At 38.9% G+C, this 18572-nt stretch overlaps 3 protein-coding genes across 6 annotated transcripts in view; 2 read left to right on the forward strand and 1 right to left on the reverse strand.

Moving 5' to 3' along the window:
- Positions 1-15554, forward strand: part of Gdi2 (GDP dissociation inhibitor 2) — a 30426-nt gene extending 14872 nt beyond the window's left edge. Inside the window, exons 3-11 of the mRNA XM_051151408.1 lie at positions 1235-1334; positions 4057-4191; positions 5389-5587; positions 6020-6151; positions 9968-10067; positions 12291-12462; positions 14665-14809; positions 15011-15065; positions 15152-15554. Coding sequence (XP_051007365.1) covers positions 1235-1334; positions 4057-4191; positions 5389-5587; positions 6020-6151; positions 9968-10067; positions 12291-12462; positions 14665-14809; positions 15011-15065; positions 15152-15298 — 1185 coding nt within the window. The 3' untranslated portion in view covers positions 15299-15554. The remainder of the gene's footprint in view (positions 1-1234; positions 1335-4056; positions 4192-5388; positions 5588-6019; positions 6152-9967; positions 10068-12290; positions 12463-14664; positions 14810-15010; positions 15066-15151) is intronic.
- The window catches only part of LOC127194016 (3-alpha-hydroxysteroid dehydrogenase), a 1235587-nt gene that overhangs the window by 557313 nt on the left and 659702 nt on the right, over positions 1-18572 (forward strand). The window lies entirely within an intron of this gene.
- Positions 17698-18572, reverse strand: part of Tasor2 (transcription activation suppressor family member 2) — a 52282-nt gene continuing 51407 nt past the window's right edge. Inside the window, exons 18-19 of the mRNA XM_051151437.1 lie at positions 18296-18477; positions 17698-17913 (exon numbers count right to left, since the gene is read on the reverse strand). Coding sequence (XP_051007394.1) covers positions 17795-17913; positions 18296-18477 — 301 coding nt within the window. The 3' untranslated portion in view covers positions 17698-17794. The remainder of the gene's footprint in view (positions 17914-18295; positions 18478-18572) is intronic.

Genomic DNA, 18572 nt, shown 5'->3' on the forward strand with positions numbered 1-18572 from the left:
CTGTCTGAATTCAGCAGTTAAAATTTTGGTGCATTTGATTTAATTTGGTTATTTTGTTGGTGTTGTTACTGTGCTTATTTTTAATAGTTTTGTTAACGCAGTCCTAGCTGACCTTGAGCTCAAGGTCTCCCAGCTTCGGCTTCCAGTGTTCAGGATTACAGGTCTGCCACTAGACCTAGCTTTCTATGATTTTGAACAATTGAAAGTAATAAAGACACTGTAGCTCTTGACCTAAATGTTTCTGTTACCGTCTGTTAAGAATCCCATTGCTTACATCATCACGCTGTCACTACATGTACGAAAATGAACACTATTTAGACTATATTTATGTTTCCCCTAATTCAGAGAGTGATTTTTAGGTCTTCAGTAGACTTGTTTTTGTTTGCTTGTTTGTTTTGTTTTGTTTTTGTTTTCAAGATAGGGCTTTTCTGTGTAGCCTTGGCTGTCCTGGAACTCACTTTGTAGACCAGGCTAGCCTCGAACTCACAGAGATCCACCTGCCTCTGCCTCCCGAGTGCTGGGATTACAGACAAAGACTACACCACACACCCAGCTAGATTTCTGTTTTTAAAACCAGAACTAACTAAGGGTTTACGCATTATATGTGTTTCTCCTCTGTTCTCTTAATCTACAAGTGTCACCATCTTTCGTGTCTCCTTTTTAAAAATCTTTGGAGAAGTCCAGGCTACTAGTTTGAAAGAAATTGTTGATTACCCATGCTGTATGATGTGGGGCAGTCCTTGGAGGTGAATGTATCCTTAGTATTCTTTGGGCTGTAATCATTGGTGTGTGCTTACTCTCACAGCCATCAAAGTGTGTGCATTAAGTATGTGCAGTTTTTATACATCAGTTGTATTTCAGTAAAGCCTCAACTACAAGTTAACAGGAATTAGCTTTAATTATCTTATCTAGTTTTGAAGTCCTTAACATTTATTTTTTCTTTTTAGCTTGTGTAGCTAAAGAAGCAAAAATTAGATGGAATGAGTTTAAATGGTTCTGCAATAACTGGGAATTAGACTTCTGCAATGCTTATCTTTGCATTTGTGAGTTAGTATATTTAATCACACAGTCTGTTGAAACCTAAATGCCTTATCTGACTTAAAGTTTATCTAACAGATATTTTATTGACTTAAAATAAAATGCCTTGTATCTAAAAATTCAACCAAAATTATTGGCGATAAATTTTGATGTGTTATATTTTATTACATTATTGATATTTTTGTTCTGTTTTTAGTTATACAAAAGATTTAAGCTACCAGGACAACCACCAGCATCAATGGGGAGAGGAAGAGACTGGAATGTTGACTTAATCCCCAAGTTCCTTATGGCCAATGGTAAAGAATTCTAACCTAATTATGACTATGTACAGATCTGGTTTGGAAGTCTGAGGCCCTGGAGTTTGTGTCAACAGTGTATTTAGTAATATGTTCCATTAAAAGTGTATGGAGTCAAGAATGGAGGGAAAGGGTTATAGTAAATAGCTCTGCAAAGAAACAAAATCATGATGTGGCACAGTAGGCACCCAAATTGAAGATGGTAATATGTATACATTTTGTAAGAAATTATAGGCCGGGCGTGGTAGCTCACGCCTTTAATCCCAGCACTTGGGAGGCAGAGCCAGGCGGATCGCTGTGAGTTCAAGGCCAGCCTGATCTACAAAGTGAGTCCAGGACAGTCAAGGCTACATAGAGAAACCCTGTCTCTGGGGGGGAAAAAAAAAAAAAAAGAAATTATAGAAATTTCACACAGAAGCACTTGGCGCAAGTCTCGTGTGCTGCAGTTCAACAACATTGTAAGTGTTGGTAGCACATTTCCTTCTCAGTGCTTAGGTGCTGACTTAGGTGAAGCTGAGTCTCGCATGGTCATTTAAAGGTTCTCTAGTTGGTAAGCTTTTGAGATTACCTTTGTATTACATTTCTCAGTACTTCTGAGGTCTACAATATCTTATAAAATTTCTGTTGTCTCTGTACTTTTTCTAAGCTGGTATTGAAAGATGAGCCAGGTGCAGTGGTGTACACTTGGGAAGCTGAGACATAAGGATTGCTAATGTGCGCAGCTAGCCTGTGCTACAAGTGAATTTTAAGCCAACCAGCTCTCACAGTGTGAGGCCCTGTCGGGGAAGGGGGGGGGAATAAAACAAACAAAAACTAAATACGTGTGTGTGTGTGTGTGTGTGTGTGTGTGTGTGTGGTTTCAGCATATGTATTGTAATGTATATGTGGGGCTGCAATAAAGAGCGAGGGAAGGACTGTGTGCACTATTAGGAGACAATTGTGGATCTTTTTCAGAAGGCTTTTTTCTGTTTACTGTTGCATTTGAATTTTGCCTTTCCCAGTACCTTTGATAGTATTCATTTTTGTTTCTGCCATTTTGTCATTGAAAAGTAAGCTTTGGGTTTCTAACATAAATCTGTATAGTAGAGGGTGGGAAGAGCTTTAGCTGTTTACCAGCTTTCCTGTTTATTGATGAGTTCCCCAGTGTTGTGCTTGGCTTATTGTTTATTAGGTTGTGTTCACCTTGCAATGAACTCTTTATAGATTATTGCCCCTCTGAAGACACAGGAACAGCCTTTCAGTCTAACTTTGCCGCACAACTCTACTGCGTGTGCTTTCTGTACAAGACATTCATTGGTCCTTTTAGGTTTTGATTATGATGTTTTCGATACTTACTATGCTTCCTATTTTCTTTTTTTTAAACTATATTTTTTTTATTAATTTATTCTTGTTACATCTCAATGGTTATCCCAGCCCATGTGTCCTCCCATTCCTCCCTCCCTCCCTTTTTCCCCTTACTCCCCTCCCCTATGACTGTGACTGAGGTGGACCTCCTCCCCCTATATATGCTCATAGGGCATCAAGTCTCTTCTTGCTCCTATTTTCTTTTATTGTGTTTTTTGTTTTGTTTTATTCAAGACAAGGTTTCTCCATGTAGCCTTGACTGTCTGGGCTCACTTTGTAGACCAGGTTGGCCTCAAACTCACAAAAGATCCATCTGCCTCTGCCTCCTAAGTATCGGTATTAAAGGTGTGAACCACCATTGCCTGGCCACTATTTTCTTTTTACCACAAGATTATAAGACTATCAGTATTTGTTTTTAGTGATTTTTTTCTTTTGTAGTGTCATTTTATTGTCATATAAGTTTGCTTGTTTTACCACATAAATACATGATGAATCTATTTTATGAAGTTTACCTTTTATCTTGTTTGAAGATTTATCTTTTAAAAGAAGCCTGTCGGTTGGCATTCAGTCCATTTATTTTTTCCCCATTTTGATTTTGAGTTTTTATCCTATTGAATTCTTAAAACGTTGCCATGGTTTGAAACATGGTCTTCTGTTTATCCCAGGTGGCATGGGCCACTGGATCTTCTTCCTCAGCCTTCTGAGTTGGATTGGTGTGCCATGTCGAGCTATATTCAATTCTTAATCATGAGTCTTACTATTGGGGCTAGTTGATAGGAGTTTTCAGCATGCATGAGTATTTCCTCAGACTTTAGTTTTTTTTGTTTGTTTGTTTTTCCTCCCCCTTCAGACTTTAGTGCTTATTTTTTAGTTCTGCAGTTTGAATACAGGGCCTTATACATGCTAGACTCTTCCACTGAGTTGTATTTATCCTTTCAAATCAGCTTTAAAATGGCTTTCATCTCACAAAAGACGTGCTGGTTTGGCACGTGAGCCTCCTTAGGCTTCCTAATTGCAGTCCGTACTCTAGCTGATGTTGATATTCTGTAATAAATTTAAGTTGACTTAGAAGTTGAAATATTTGGAATTGTCTATGTCTGTCACAAAACAGAAGTGCAAAGTTGCCTGAATTCACTTGTAGTAAAACAGACTTCTTATCACTGCTTGCAAAATTTCATGGCCTTTGCACAGCCAAGTCAATAAGTGTCATCAGCTTATGAGCTGTAACATTGAGCATAAACTTGTACTTAAGGCGTGTATTCTAACTGCATCACTGTGGTAACAGTTGCTAGGAAGAAGTTGGGAGGCTTTAATAGGGCGTCCTGCTTGATTTGATGGTAGTAAAGTGTGTGACAGTTTGTATTATGCGACTTTTCAGGTCAGTTGGTGAAGATGCTGCTTTACACAGAGGTCACTCGCTATATGGATTTCAAAGTGATTGAAGGGAGCTTTGTGTATAAGGGAGGAAAAATCTACAAGGTTCCTTCTACTGAAGCAGAAGCTCTGGCATCTAGTAAGTCATTCTCACTTTATTTATCAGAATGATGAGATTTTATGGTGAAAAGGGGCCTCAGAAATCCATTTATCTAGTCAATAAATAGTTACCAATTATGTGCCAGGCACTCTTTTACACTATTTTATATTATATAGATACACACCAGTTAACTTTGGAGTACGTGCACACGCACACACCATCCTTTTGTTGTTGTATTTTTTGTTTTGTTTTTTCGAGACAGGCTTTGTCTGTGTAGCCTTGGCTGTCCTGGACTCCTTTTGTAGACCATGCTAGCCTTGAACTCACAGTGATCCTCTTGCCTCTGCCTCCTTGAGTGCTGGGATTAAAGGTGTGCGTCACCATGCCCAGTCATACTTTTTTAAAAAGACACAGTTTATAGCTCTGACTTCCCTAGAACTAGATCAGGTTGACTTTGAACTGACAGAGATCCACCTGCTTTTATATTCAAGTGCTGAAATTAAAGTTACGTGCCACCCCAGCCATTGTATTTCTTTTAAAGATATTTTTGTGTGGTCATTTGCGCATATATATGTGTGTGTCCCACATGCATGCCTAGTGCCCGTAGAGGCCAGAAGGAGGCGTTGGATCCCCATGGGACTAGAGTTACATATGGTTGTGAGCCACCACGTGGATGCTGGGAATTGAACCTGGGTCCTCTGCAAGAGCAGCAAGTACTCCTCACTGCATCTCTCCAGCCCTTTTATAACTGTTTTTAAAAGTGAAGATTTCATTCAGCGTCTAAATTAAGTTGTGGCTAATTATTCCCTGGGGTCTTGGTCTCTTCCCATTAGGTTTAAGAGTGTCGGCGTGTCATAGCATTCAGAAGAGGGAAAGGACAACAGTCCTAACTTTGGGAACTGGCTGAGATGTAGATCAGCATTGTTAGAAGAAGAACATTGGTATAGGTGCCTCTGCAACAATTTTTTTCAAAGTTGAATTTATTTTGTGCCTAATAGATACAGAACTCTACTTTTCTATAAATATGTACTAGTTACCTGAAGTTGTGTTGTGAAGTTGAAGACTTTATGAATGACTTGTTTTAAAGTGTTGTGCCCCTGAAACCATGTTGCCTAGATTCCATGTTATATAAATTATACTTTTTGACATGACATTGATGTTTAAAGTTTCCTCTCATGTTATTTTTTCCTTAGTGTTCTATTGTGAATATGTGCTTCTTGAAAAAATATTTTTCAGGCTTAATGGGGCTGTTTGAGAAACGCCGCTTCAGGAAGTTCCTAGTTTATGTTGCCAACTTTGATGAAAAAGATCCTAGAACTTTTGAGGGTGTTGACCCTAAGAAGACATCCATGAGAGATGTGTATAAGAAGTTTGACCTGGGTCAGGATGTTATAGACTTCACTGGCCATTCTCTTGCACTGTACAGAACAGATGAGTAAGTAGATGAATGAGGCTCACGGACTTTGCGTGGTAGAGGCTGGGAGATATTTGCCAGCAGTGATAGGAGGCCTGTTTTACTGCAGGTGGGTTTAGGCAGCTGTGCAACTCCTATACTGCAGCATAGGCATTTATTAGAGAGTATCAACAGCTGACAGGCAGTGAGGAGCCAGAAACTTTTGGTCTTCAGATTTTTATTTTTCTTGAAACTCATCTGAATCTCCAGTTTTATCCAAATGTGAGACGTAGTAGGGCTTGTGTCTAAGGACTTGCTTTCTGCCTCTGTAGAAAGAGGTTTTAGTTGCAAATTAGTGTTAGGATATTTTAAAAGAAATTAGAGGGTAATAATTTGAATTACTTCAGAAAAGGAGTTTGAAATCAACAAGAAAAAAGTAGTCCATTTTTCTAATGTTCATTTATTTTTTCCCAGCTACTTAGATCAGCCCTGCTGTGATACCATTAATAGAATTAAACTTTACAGTGAGTCTTTGGCCAGATATGGTAAAAGCCCATACCTTTATCCGCTGTATGGCCTGGGAGAATTGCCACAAGGATTTGCAAGGTGAGCACCTGTTTTATCAATTAGCTATAGCCCCATAAATCTCAGACTCCTGAAGGTAAAAAATGTCTCTGAATAATGAGATGCTGTTTGTTTGTTTATGTCTTTGAGATTTTTATTTAATTTTTAATTTTTTATTTTTATTGCACAAAGAAACACAGTTAAATGAAGTACTTTGAAAAGTGTATACACTTTATAGACATGAATCATCACAGTTCCAATTACTATAAAAGTGTTTTCCTTTCTCCACAAAGTAACCATAGATCATAATTAGTTCCCTCCCCATAGAAAAGTACAGTCTGTGCTTATTTGCCTCTGCTTTCGGCTTTTTTTGCTTAACAGTGTTCATGGGCTGAAAGTCAGGACACTATGTGAATTGCATGGGTGGGATGTCTAGATTTTCAGTTTGGGGCTGATATGAATGAAACTACTATGTGAGTGTTTTGTGTACATGTGGTATTGCTAACAGATGTTGAAAGTGTGCTTTTAAAAGTAACAAACTGCTACTTTTCTGAGCGCTTATGCCATTTTTATACACTCAATAATAAGAGCTTCATTTTTAATATACTTTTTTTCCTAGTAATGGAGATGGAACACCCCAAGTGGGTGGCATATACCATATCATTATAATTTTATCTTTTAAAACATTTTAAGACTTACTTGTGTGTGTGCACGTGCATCTTCCCTGTGGAGCAGAGGACAGTTTGCTGGCGTCTGTTCTCGGTTTAAGGTCATCAAGCTTGCCTGCAAATAGTTTTCCCTGCTGAGCTAGCTGAGCCATCTCACTGGCCTTTATTATAGCTTGAATTTACATGTCTAGGAAACTAATATTTATCAACTTTTCATGAGGTCTTTGTAATTTTGTGCTGTGATTGTCCAAGATGTTTGCACGGTTTTAAAGATTTGGGTTTTTGTTTTTGATTTGTCGGTCATCTAGATGTAGTATGGTACCAGTCTTTGGTTAGACCAAATGTTATTACAAATAATGTTGCAAAGTCTAATATGTCAACTTGATTTTACCTGCATTTTAATGCATTTTGAGAACTGTCATTTTTGCTTAGCCTAAAGGCACAAAGAGAAGCTTATAGTTAACTGTTATAATTCACCTTGAAAGAATGTTGATGCATAAGTGAGGTGTAGCTTGAACCTCTCCTCATCATCTCTGGTGTTTAGTTGTCCCAGCTGCATTCGTGTACGTGTACATGTGTTTCTTTTCCCAGTGGTTTTGGTGGTTTTATAGTGAAATGAGTTAGCTACGACGTGGTTAGGTCAAGTTTGGAGGCTAATTTTTGTTCAAGTTACTTATTTTTCCTATGCCTTTACCACATTGCCCTGCTTATTATAATTTTATAGTTATGTCTTAAAAGTCAGGTGATATGTATCTTCAAAATTTGCCTTGGTTATTTTAGTTCTTTATTGTTTCTTAGACTCAGGTTGTCAAATTCTAGACACACTTGCTAGTTTTTAGTGGCCCTGAGTTGTCCGTAGATCAGTTTGTGGTAAATTTCCACTGTATTGATGCTGAGTCCTGTGATCCAGACCAGTGTTTAGATTTTGTCTCCACAATTCCTTTCCGTGCCACTCTTCAAATTTACAAGTATTTTATCTTGATACTGCTGTTACTCTGTATTTGAAGTTGTTTGCTTCTATGTATATAGTGTACAATTATGCTGGGCGTGGTGGCGCACGCCTTTAATCCCAGCACTTGGGAGGCAGAGGCAGGCAGATTGCTGTGAGTTTGAGGCCAGCCTGGCCTACAAAGCGACTCCAGGACAGCCAAGGCTACACAGAGAAACCCTGTCTTAAAAAAAAAAATTAATTTTTGCATGTTGACTGTGCTTATAAGTTTTACAAGTTCAGTTACTCTCATAGACTTAGTAGAATTTTCCATGCACACAGCAATGTCAGGTGTGAATACAGAGGTTAGATTTTTCCCTTAAAATTTGTACGTGTTGTGTCCCCTTTCCACATTTGCTTTCATTGCAGTGACTAGGACTAGAAAAATGGCAAGAACAAACATTGCTGTCTTGTCCCAGTCTTAGAAAGAATATTAAATATTTTCTGTTAATAGTTTTCCCCCCACAGTAGTTGTTTGATGGATAGTTTTTTGAGATTCAGTTCTCTTCTCATCATGACTTGGCAGTCTTTCAATTGCGAGAGTGGGTTGACAATGAGTTAATTGCACCAGTTTTTTTTTTTTCCCCTGTTTTTTGAGACAGGGCTTCTCTGAGTAACAAACAGCCTTGGCTGTCCTAGAACTCCCTCTGTAGGGCAGGCTGGCCTTGAACTCAGAAATCTGCCTGCTTCTGCCTCCTGAGTGCTGGGATTACAGGCATGCGCCACTACCTGGCAGCAGGCTTTCTTTGTATGCTGTTATTATACTGAATTACATAAAATTGAATTTTGGAGCTGGATGTGGTGGAACATAGGTAAGCTACAACCAGCTTTTATTTGAAAATGTTTTACCTTCTCGTTGAAGGACTTTGTTATTTCTAGCTTGTTTTCACTTAGCACTGGGAACTAGCATCCCATGGGTGGTTTTGGCTTGCATGAGAAGGGGTCCCCGATCCCACTGAATTCCTCCTTTGGGTATTGTTTTTCTCTTCTGTCACCGATCCGGCTTTCAGGATTTTCTTCAGTGGTTGACAGTCTTGCTGTTTGGATATTTAGATTACTTTTAAAAGAGGCAAATTCAGAATTTTTGGTCATTATTTCTTGAGCTATTTGATCACATCTTCCTTCTCTTTTGAGCATCAGTGTCTTGTATGTTAGGTCGTTGGTAGTGCACTATTTTCTGAGTTAATGAGTTCTGTTCATCTGCTTTTCTTTTATGATTTTGGGTGATTTATGTTCATTTGTTATAAATTCTACCACTTTTTCTGCTTTCTTTTTCTATGTAATACTGGGAATTGACCTCAGGGCTTTACTACATGTTAGGCAAGATTTCTACCATTGAATTACTCCTTTTGTGTTTGCACATGTGCATGCATGTATGCATGTGTAGTTAAATCCTTTTAACATAAAAGAAAAAAAGGCATTTTACTCTTTTCTTTCCATTGATTTCTCTTGTTCTTTCCTCACCCTTTCGGTCCTCTTCTTCCACATAGACCCCCTTCTACTTGTATGTGTGTATATGCATGTGTGTATATGTAGTTATTAATACATTATATACTATACATATAATTACTCAAACTTAAGCCCTGTATTGAGGGAAAATGTGATGTCTCTATTTTACTTAACACGATTTCCAGATTTTTTTTTTTTTTTTTTTAGTAACTGATAGGTGTGTTTTGTTTGTTTTTGTTTTGTTTTGTTTTTAATTTTATGTGCATTGGTATAAGGGTGTCAGCTTCCTTGGAACTAGAGTCACAGTTGTATGCTGCCGTGTGGGTGCTGGAAGTTGGACCTGAGTGGAAGAGCAGACAGTGCTCTTAAACCACGCAGCCCTCTCTCCAGCCCCAATAGCTTCGTTTTTTGTCTACACCAAGCCACCCTTTTTCTCACCCCTCTCAAACTATTTCTTCCCAGTAGTTCTCCCTCAAACTTTAATGTCTTAATTATTTGTTTATGGCCCAGCACCTTTAACTGCTAGGTACTATAATTCACTTAGATTTAAGAAGGGGTGTTTTAACAATTCTTTTTTGTTTGTTTGTTGGTTTTTAAAGAAGGTTTCTCTGTGTAGCCTCAGCTGTCCTGGACTCACTTTGGAGACCAGGCTGGCCTCGAACTCACAGCAATATGCCTGTCTGAGCCTCCTGAATACTGGGATTAAATGTGTGCACAACCAACTGTGAATTATAACTGATTTTTTCCCCTTAGGTTAAGTGCCATATATGGAGGTACCTACATGTTGAATAAACCAATTGAAGAAATCATTGTAGAAAATGGAAAAGTGGTTGGCGTAAAATCTGAAGGAGAGGTAAATAACTATCCTCGTGAGGAAAATGTGCTGTCTGCTAACTACTTGATGTGGTGTGGACATGGATTTTATGTCCTGGATACAGGCACATACACACACTCTTCTTTCTCATTGTTTAAAGTTCTTTTTATTATAGGGGTTTTGTTTCTCCCTCCTTCCTTTCTGCTCTTCTTTTTATTTCCATTCAGCTGTGTTATTTCAGGGTTTTGATGGGAAACAGAAGTGGCTGTAATACATCTGTCATGCCTCTAAGCCTTCATATGGCGGCACATCTGTTGACAGTGTTACACCATATACTGATTATTTACATCCTGCTAGGACACATGGCAGGCTAAAAGTAATCTTTTGAAGTAAAAGTAGAGTCAGGATTTGACTGACTTCTGAATACTTGCAAGTGCCCAAGGAAAACATTATATTGATTATTGACAAAGCTAGTTTAAACGTTTACCTATATTTCAATAGTTAGGAACTTACAAAGATAATAGTTGTTGGTGATGTGAAGTTTCTTTTGGTGGTGCTTGGGAAAGAATCTAGGACCTTAGACTTTGCAGGCTCAGCACAGTACACTTTTTAAACCAATATAAACACTGAAATTTAAATTACAAATTACTTTTTCCCAAATAGTTGAGTGATGCTGTTATGAGCACTGGGGTGTACAAAATAATTCCTTCAAGAACTTGCCTTCAATTTTTTCGGTTATTTACCAAGAGGTTGAAGAGCTGGGTTATACAGTAATTTTGTGTGCTTTTTGAGAAATTGCCATACTGTGACATGAGCCATAGGTTGCATTCTCATAAGAGTGAACATGTCCTGATATCCCCTTCTCTCTGGGTAATAGCCATCCTAATAGGGATCACTGGTGCTTAGTGATGTGCTCCGTGGCCATTTGTACTCTGGAGGAATGTCTATTCAGATTCTTTGCCTTTTTATTTTTTGTTCCAGACAAGGTTTCTCTTTGTAGCTCTGGCTGTCCTGGAACTTGCTCTGTAGACTAGGCTGGCCTTGAACTCACAGAAATTTGCCTGCTTCTGCCTCCTGATTGCTGGGACTAAAGGTGTGTGCCACGATGCCTGGCCTCTTTTGCTTTTTTTTTTTTTTTTTTTTTTTTAATTTATTATTTATACAGTATTCAGCCTACATACGAGCTAGCAGGCCAGAAGAGAGTACCAGATCTCATTACAGATGGTTACGAGACACCATGTGGTTGCTGGGGATTGAACTAAGGACCTTTGGAAGAACAGCCAGTGCTCTTAACCTCTAAGCCATCTCTCCAGTCTGATTTTTGCTCATTTTTAAACCAGCTTTTTAAAAAAAAATTGCTGAATTTTAGCAGTTCTTGATATACTTTGGGTATTAATCCCTTATCATGTATATTATTTACAAATATTTATGTTTACTTTTCTTAATTGACTTAAAAGTTTAATACCTACTAATACAAAATTTACCTTCTCATGAAGTCCAGTTTGTGAGACTTCGGTGTGTTACAAAAATCACTGCGAAATTATTATAATAAATAAACCTTTTTCCTTATGTGTTTTTGTTTTGTTTTTCAAGACAGTTTCTCTGTGTAGCCCTGGCAGTCCTGGACAGGCTGGCTTTGAACTTAGATCTGCCTACCTCTGCCTGCCGAGTGCTGGGATTGAAGGCCTGCACCACCACTGCCTGCCACCACCGTCCAGCTCATCTTTCTTCTTAAGAATTTTTATAATTGTACTTTTTTATGTATGGTTTTGGGTTTACTTTTTTAACATATGGATACAGTTTTACCAGCACAGTGGTTTTGTTCTGTGTTTCTGAGTATCTTATGCAGGTAGCCCTCACTGACCTCAATTACAAACAGGTTGGCCTTAAACTTTTGATCGTCCCTCTGCATCTAAGTGTGAGATTACAGGTGTGCTTTAGAGGTTTATAAGAATTTCCTTATCCCTTAATTGGTTTGTCAATACTTAAAAGTATGTTCCTTTGACCTCCATACCTGTCTTTGTGCCAGTACCAGGCACCACACCATTTTGACTGCTGTAGTCTTTTTTTTTTTTTTTTTTTTCATGATTTTAGTTATTATGGGATTCAGGCGATAGGATTCAGGGTACCTTTAGGACAGAGCGTAACCCTCTAATGCATACACTTGGGACACACCGTCACGTCTCCATGTCTGTTTTGTTCTTCTCTTTTATTCACACCATATCTTCTTTATAATAACCCATTACATGTTTTGTTATATAGATCGCTCGCTGTAAGCAGCTCATCTGTGATCCGAGCTATGTAAAAGATCGGGTTGAAAAAGTGGGCCAGGTCATCAGAGTGATCTGCATCCTTAGCCACCCTATCAAGAACACCAATGATGCCAACTCCTGCCAGATCATCATTCCACAGAACCAAGTCAACCGGAAGTCAGGTGAGTTTCAACGAACAGCAGATGAGGGTGGAATTTTGTGAACCTTCTTAGTGTTTTCACCCAGAATCCTGCCTTTACTTCGAGCTATAGTAAAGACTTTCATGTAGATAATTTTCGAGTTTTTGTTTAAAAAACAGAAAAGAAAAAACCCCACAGGAATGTTATGAGAATGTGCCTTTGATTTAATCCCAGGTGTAGGGATATGAACGAGGCTGCGTTGTCTGTCTGCAGCAACTGACCATGATTTGCCTCATGTTCCAGCAGAGGCATGGTTTTGCCAGCTGCCGATAGTTCCTGTGATTGTGGGATTCTGGGAACTTTTCAGAGGGTGTATAAATACTAGAACCCCAGTAGGCAAGGTGGGTGGTTGTTGATTGTTTAGGGGAGATTAGTTGTGGTTTGCTAATAGAGGTGGTCAAAGAAGAAACAAAGGGGAAGAAATTAGATTCAGAGATTTTATTTCTTCTGTTTTTCTCCTATTTAATGTTAGGGGGTGAAACCAGGGAATAAAAGGTGGGAAAAAAAAGAAACCACAAAGTAGCAAAGATCAGCTACCAGAAATGAGATGGAAGGATTTTCCAAATTCCTCTCTATCCTGTTTCTCTCCTATCTAGTGTTAAGGGGTGAAACTGGAGGGGTGTGCGTGGATAAAGGGTGACAAAAACAAGAACCCACAAAGTAGCAAAGATAAGTTACACTTTCCTTTGATATGGGAAGCTGACCTGGGAAGCCAGATGTGGTCCTTCTAGCAGCAGTGCACTGAAATGATCTGAGCCGTGTATCCATTACCTGGAACCTTGAGTTCCTTTCTAGAATAAACGGAGTGCATGGATGAGCTCTGGCAGCTTCCAGCTCCCACTTGTTCAACTGATGCCACTGTGTTTTAGCTGATTCTATGTCATTGTGGAGACAGGGCTTCTCTGTGTAGTCTTGGCTATCCTGAACTCACTTTGTAGACCAGGCTGACCTTGAACTCACAGGGACCCACCTGCCTCTGCCTCCCAAGTGCTGGCATTAAAGGCATGCGCCACGTCTGGCAGGACAGATTTTGAGTGATTCTCACCAGATTCTTAGACCTGTGAAAAATGTCAAAATTTATTTCTACACTTGAAATTATACTTAGAATAGTGGTAAATACATTGAATTTAGTGTCACGAATTATATCAGTTTATTTAAACACAAAATAATTATAATCTGTAAGTATTAATTTTTCAGTAAGTAAAGGAGGAAATCAGATCAGTACTTCCGCCGGCGGTAAGCATCTAATTAATCCCAGCACTCAGGAGGCAGAGGCAGGTGAATCTCTTGAGTTTGAGGCCAGCCTGGTCCTCATTGAATTCCAGGACACAAAGAAACCAAACCAATCAAATAAATAATAAATCCTTTTAGCTATTCAGAACCTTAGCAAATGCAGGCTCTAGTGGCACCTTAAGTTTTTGTTGTTGTTGTGTGACCATGTAGACTACCACACATTGATCTGAGCAATATCAGAGGGCAGTTAATTCCTAGTTTAGCAGTTTGCAGTCACATACATCATCAGTCTCTTAAGGTTTTAGTGAGCTTCTCTATGGGAAAACTACCCTAGAGGAGGATAGATTTTTGGCTCATGTTTGCAGTATGGTCAGTTGACTCAGGGCAGAGTATTGTGACAATGGGAGTATGTGGCAACAATGTCTGCTTACTTCATGGGAACTAGGGTCTTGGGCACAAGAATATACCCCTCAAAGACATGCACACAAATGACCTATGTTTTCCCTGCTGGAGTGGTTCTCAACCCATGGGCCGTGATCCCTTCAGGGGTTGAATGGCCTTTTCACATTACTTCTCTTAACAGTAGCATGATTAATTATTTAGTAACAACAAAAGTCATCTTATGGTTGGGGGTTACGACATGAGGAGGTTGTATTAAAGGGTCATGGCATTGGGAAGGCTGAGAATTGTTGTGCTAGTCCCTATTCCCTAACAGCCCATTCAGTTCTGAACTCATTAATGGGTTGATGAGATTGGCACTTTCAGCATCCACTCACCTGTCAAGAGCACCACTCCTTCAAAGTATGAGTCTATCTTGGGTGACATTTTATATCTAAACCATAATGTCATTAAGAGAAATTTCAGTTAATTTATAGTGAAGTGAAGCCATGTGAGTTTCACTTGTGCCCAAAGTTTACAAATGTCAAGGTATATATTGTTATTTACTTCTAGACATCTATGTTTGCATGATCTCCTTTGCACATAATGTGGCAGCACAGGGCAAGTATATTGCCATTGTGAGTACGACTGTGGAGACCAAGGAACCAGAGAAAGAAATCAGACCAGCTTTGGAGCTCTTGGAGCCAATTGAACAGAAGTGAGTATTGTGCTCATTCATGCCAGCTAAAGTCAAAACAGGTGTTGGTCTCTGCTGCATGGTCAGGTAATTCTGAGAGTAAGACACGCCATGCCATTGGCTGCTGTGACTCCTTAGAATACCTCACCTTGTCAGTCTTATGCTTTTGCCCTAGAAATTAAGGCGAAACGGTGATACTGACTTGTTTCTCCCCATATATAGATTTGTCAGCATCAGTGACCTCTTTGTACCCAAAGATTTGGGAACAGAAAGCCAGGTGAGTGTGGTGATTTGAAAAGGATGTTACTAGTCTTTATTGGGGGAAACGCCCGTAAGTAGTCTGAAGTCTGTTCTTACTTCCAGATCTTTATTTCCCGTGCCTATGATGCTACCACTCACTTTGAGACAACCTGTGATGACATTAAAGATATCTATAAGAGGATGACAGGATCTGAGTTTGACTTTGAAGAAATGAAGCGCAAGAAGAATGACATTTATGGGGAAGACTAACAGCAGTACAGATGACATAATTAGGACAAACTGAAATAATGTGTATTGTATGAAATCAATATTGTAAGCCCTGCTTTTATGATCAAAATGGAGATTGAAGAGTGCTATACCAGTGAATACTCATTCCCTTCACTTTTCTAATATCATGTATTAACTTGTTTTCATGGAATGGCTAGTCAGAATTTGTTGGTTCTGTAACCAGACTGGATTTCTTCTAGTGAAGGAGCTGTTCTAAACAAATATTGGTCTGGACAGAGAACTTTTAATCAGTGTAGCCTTTGCGATTGTATGACTCTGCTGGACCCACACACTTTGCCATCGTGATGCTGGGAGTCTAAATTGAATATCCTTTGGTTTGGGAAATCACTCAAGGTTTTCTCTATTTTGTTATGTCAAGTATTACAGCAGGGCCCAAAATAGTAGAGCCACGTTTTGTCTATGTGGGTGTAAACTCTTAACCAAACTTAAGACTTAGGAGTTGTTCGGAGGATGCCAGTATTTTAACCTACTACAATTTCTGAGAAAGGAGAAAGGAACCTCACGGTAAAGCAGGTAAAATATAGAAGCACCTTTTTCCCAGGTATGGCTTCTTCAATGGACCAAGCTGCAATGCAGTATTGATTTGACAGAGCCTCGATTTCAATGATGTCTGTCTTAAAATGGCTCCAAATGATTTCTGTACTGCAAAATAAAGCCAAACTCTGGAAACCACTGCTTTTGGTATTGTCTGTTCATGTCCTGCTTGTGAGGACCACAGCACAACCAGGGTACACTGCCTTTAGGATCCAACTAGATTTGGTTGGGAGTAATTTCCTGGCTTCACTATGAGTAGTTACATTTTTTTTTTTTTTTCCTTTTGGTTATTGAGAAAGGGTATTTCTGTGTAGCCTTGGCTGTTCTGGACTTGCTTTGTAGACCAGGCTGGCCTCAAACGCACAGGGATCCACCTGCCTCCGCCTCCTGAGTACTGGGATTAAAGGCCTGCGCCACCGCTACTGGGCTACATTTTATTCTTACTATAATTAGCAGGCTCATTGGTGATCTCAGTAGGTGTCCTTCCCATTCTCCTCCCTCATTGCTGTGCTGAAACCAGTACCTTGTGTTCTGGTCCGTAGTTTGGGAGTACAGCCTGCAGTAGCAGGGAAGGTACAGTGTACTGTAAGAGGTGGAGTTACCAGTCAGATTGGTGCTGCTGTCACCTTCCTCCTTTGCTTCCTGACCTCAGCTCTGCTGCCCATATTCAGAGTGAGACTCTACCACCTAAGTTAATGCTTTCCTTCTGCATCATGCAGCTCAGTGTCCTTGGCTTTAGGAAGCAAAAAGCATGAGTTACTATTTAGGGGAAGAAAGTAGAACCCCAAAGATCTTATTAAAGGCATTCTGATGAGTGGCCTAAATCTTGCCGAGGCACTGCACATACATTGAAATCACAGCATGAGCAACTGCATTTTAATTGTCTTTATTTAAAAAAAAAAAAAAAAAAAAAAAAAAAAAAAAACCACACACACACAAAACAAAAAACCCCAAACTAGATATAAAAGTCTTTGTTCCAAATAGATAGTGTACAAATGGTTTTTTTCTTGTTTGTATTTTAAAGACTTAAGAAATTTCTAATATCATAAATAAAGGATTTCTTCCTCAGACTGATTTTTGTAGTGCATTAAAAAAAACCCAAGTGGAAAAGTGTATAAATTTTGTCATTTATGAAAAACCTGTTTCTTTGTAGTGTTTCTTGTATTTATGGTTGTGAGCCTAGCCTTTAACAGCTGAGCCATTTCTCCAGCCCATGTAGTGTTTCTTATATAACAGCAAAACCATTACAGATTATACTTTCTATAGTGTGGTGAAACCTTTGAAACATGCACTTCATAAGCCTCTGACCACACGCAAAAACAGCTATTTGTCAAAATACTTTGCTTTAGCTAAGTAAACATGTGAAAGTCTTAACATTAAGCTCAACTTACAGTTCTGGAGGCATTATGTAGACTGAAAATAATTTACAGCAATATTCAACATTGTAATCCAAAGCTAATGGCAACTATGGTCCGTGATGAAATGAGACATTAGCGCAAGTATGAAAAACGAAACATGGATTTTTCAAATCAGGATTATTTGTATGTATTTCGAGTTTTTCAGACCCAGGAAAACTCTAGTTTATTGTTGGTGTCCTCCATATCTAGCCTCAACTCCAAAGTCACCTGTAGGAATACAAAATTGGTAAGACAAAATGACCAAGAAATACAACTGGGACAACTGTATCTAGTGGGAAAGTCCTATGCATCATACATTATACTGTCTCCCGTGCCCAACCCTGGCTGGATGGAAGTGACATGACTGGCCTGATGTTACGCAGGTTGGTCAGTCTCACTTGTTATAATCACAGGCAAAAGAAAATAACTTTTAAGAGCAGATTTTGAACACTTTCCCTCAGTGGCAGTGGCTACTGCCATTAACTCCAGCTTTCATGGGGAGGGAGGGGAGTTTTACTAACAGTTCTTACCAATAGCTACTCCTAAATGGAGCTGCTATCTTTTGTATATTTTCAGTGAAGTAGTTTACATCTGTAACAAGGATTCCATTATTCTCAAAGACTTCTGTGGTCACTGTGGGCTTGTCTGTAACAGATTTAAAAAAAAAAAACTGTCAAGGTAGCAGAATTCATTAAAATGAGAAGAAAAATTAAGACTAAGGGCAGAGACACAGGGGTTGGAGAGTAAACCAGGCAGCCCAGATAAGGCTCACAGGAGGTGTGATTAAAGTAGAAAAGTGTATGTGTATTGCCTGAGAACACTGATTAGACTATTAACTAGAGAAACACATCACTCCTTGGTGGTAATCCTCTGGACTCACTGGGCATCTGTGAAAACACATTGCACTTGACCAGCTATAGGTGCTACTCCTGTTTATCTAAGGCATTCAGTAACTACTTAGGATATTTCTATAGCTGTCCTGTTTTAGCATTAGCTAAGCAATGATTAGAGCTCAGATTAAATTTACCTGTTAGGAAGACAGCAAACCTAGCACTGATATGTTGAATTTGAAGATTTAGCAAGCATTTCAAACTCTCAGCTTTTGTTGATGATGGAAGGTCACAGTTGTGATAATGAAGCAATTCAATGATATTTACACTCTGATACGATTTCAGAATTAAGTTCTTTTTATGTGCAATTGAATCTACCCTGGAATATAGAAAGAAATGTTAGTAGCTTTTCTTGGTTTCATTAAAACAAAAAAACATTCGTTTAAAATCATGTATCTGTGGGCCTTAGGAAAG

This window comes from Acomys russatus, chromosome 9 (assembly GCF_903995435.1).
Source record: "Acomys russatus chromosome 9, mAcoRus1.1, whole genome shotgun sequence".
NCBI classification, from domain to species: Eukaryota; Metazoa; Chordata; class Mammalia; order Rodentia; family Muridae; genus Acomys; species Acomys russatus.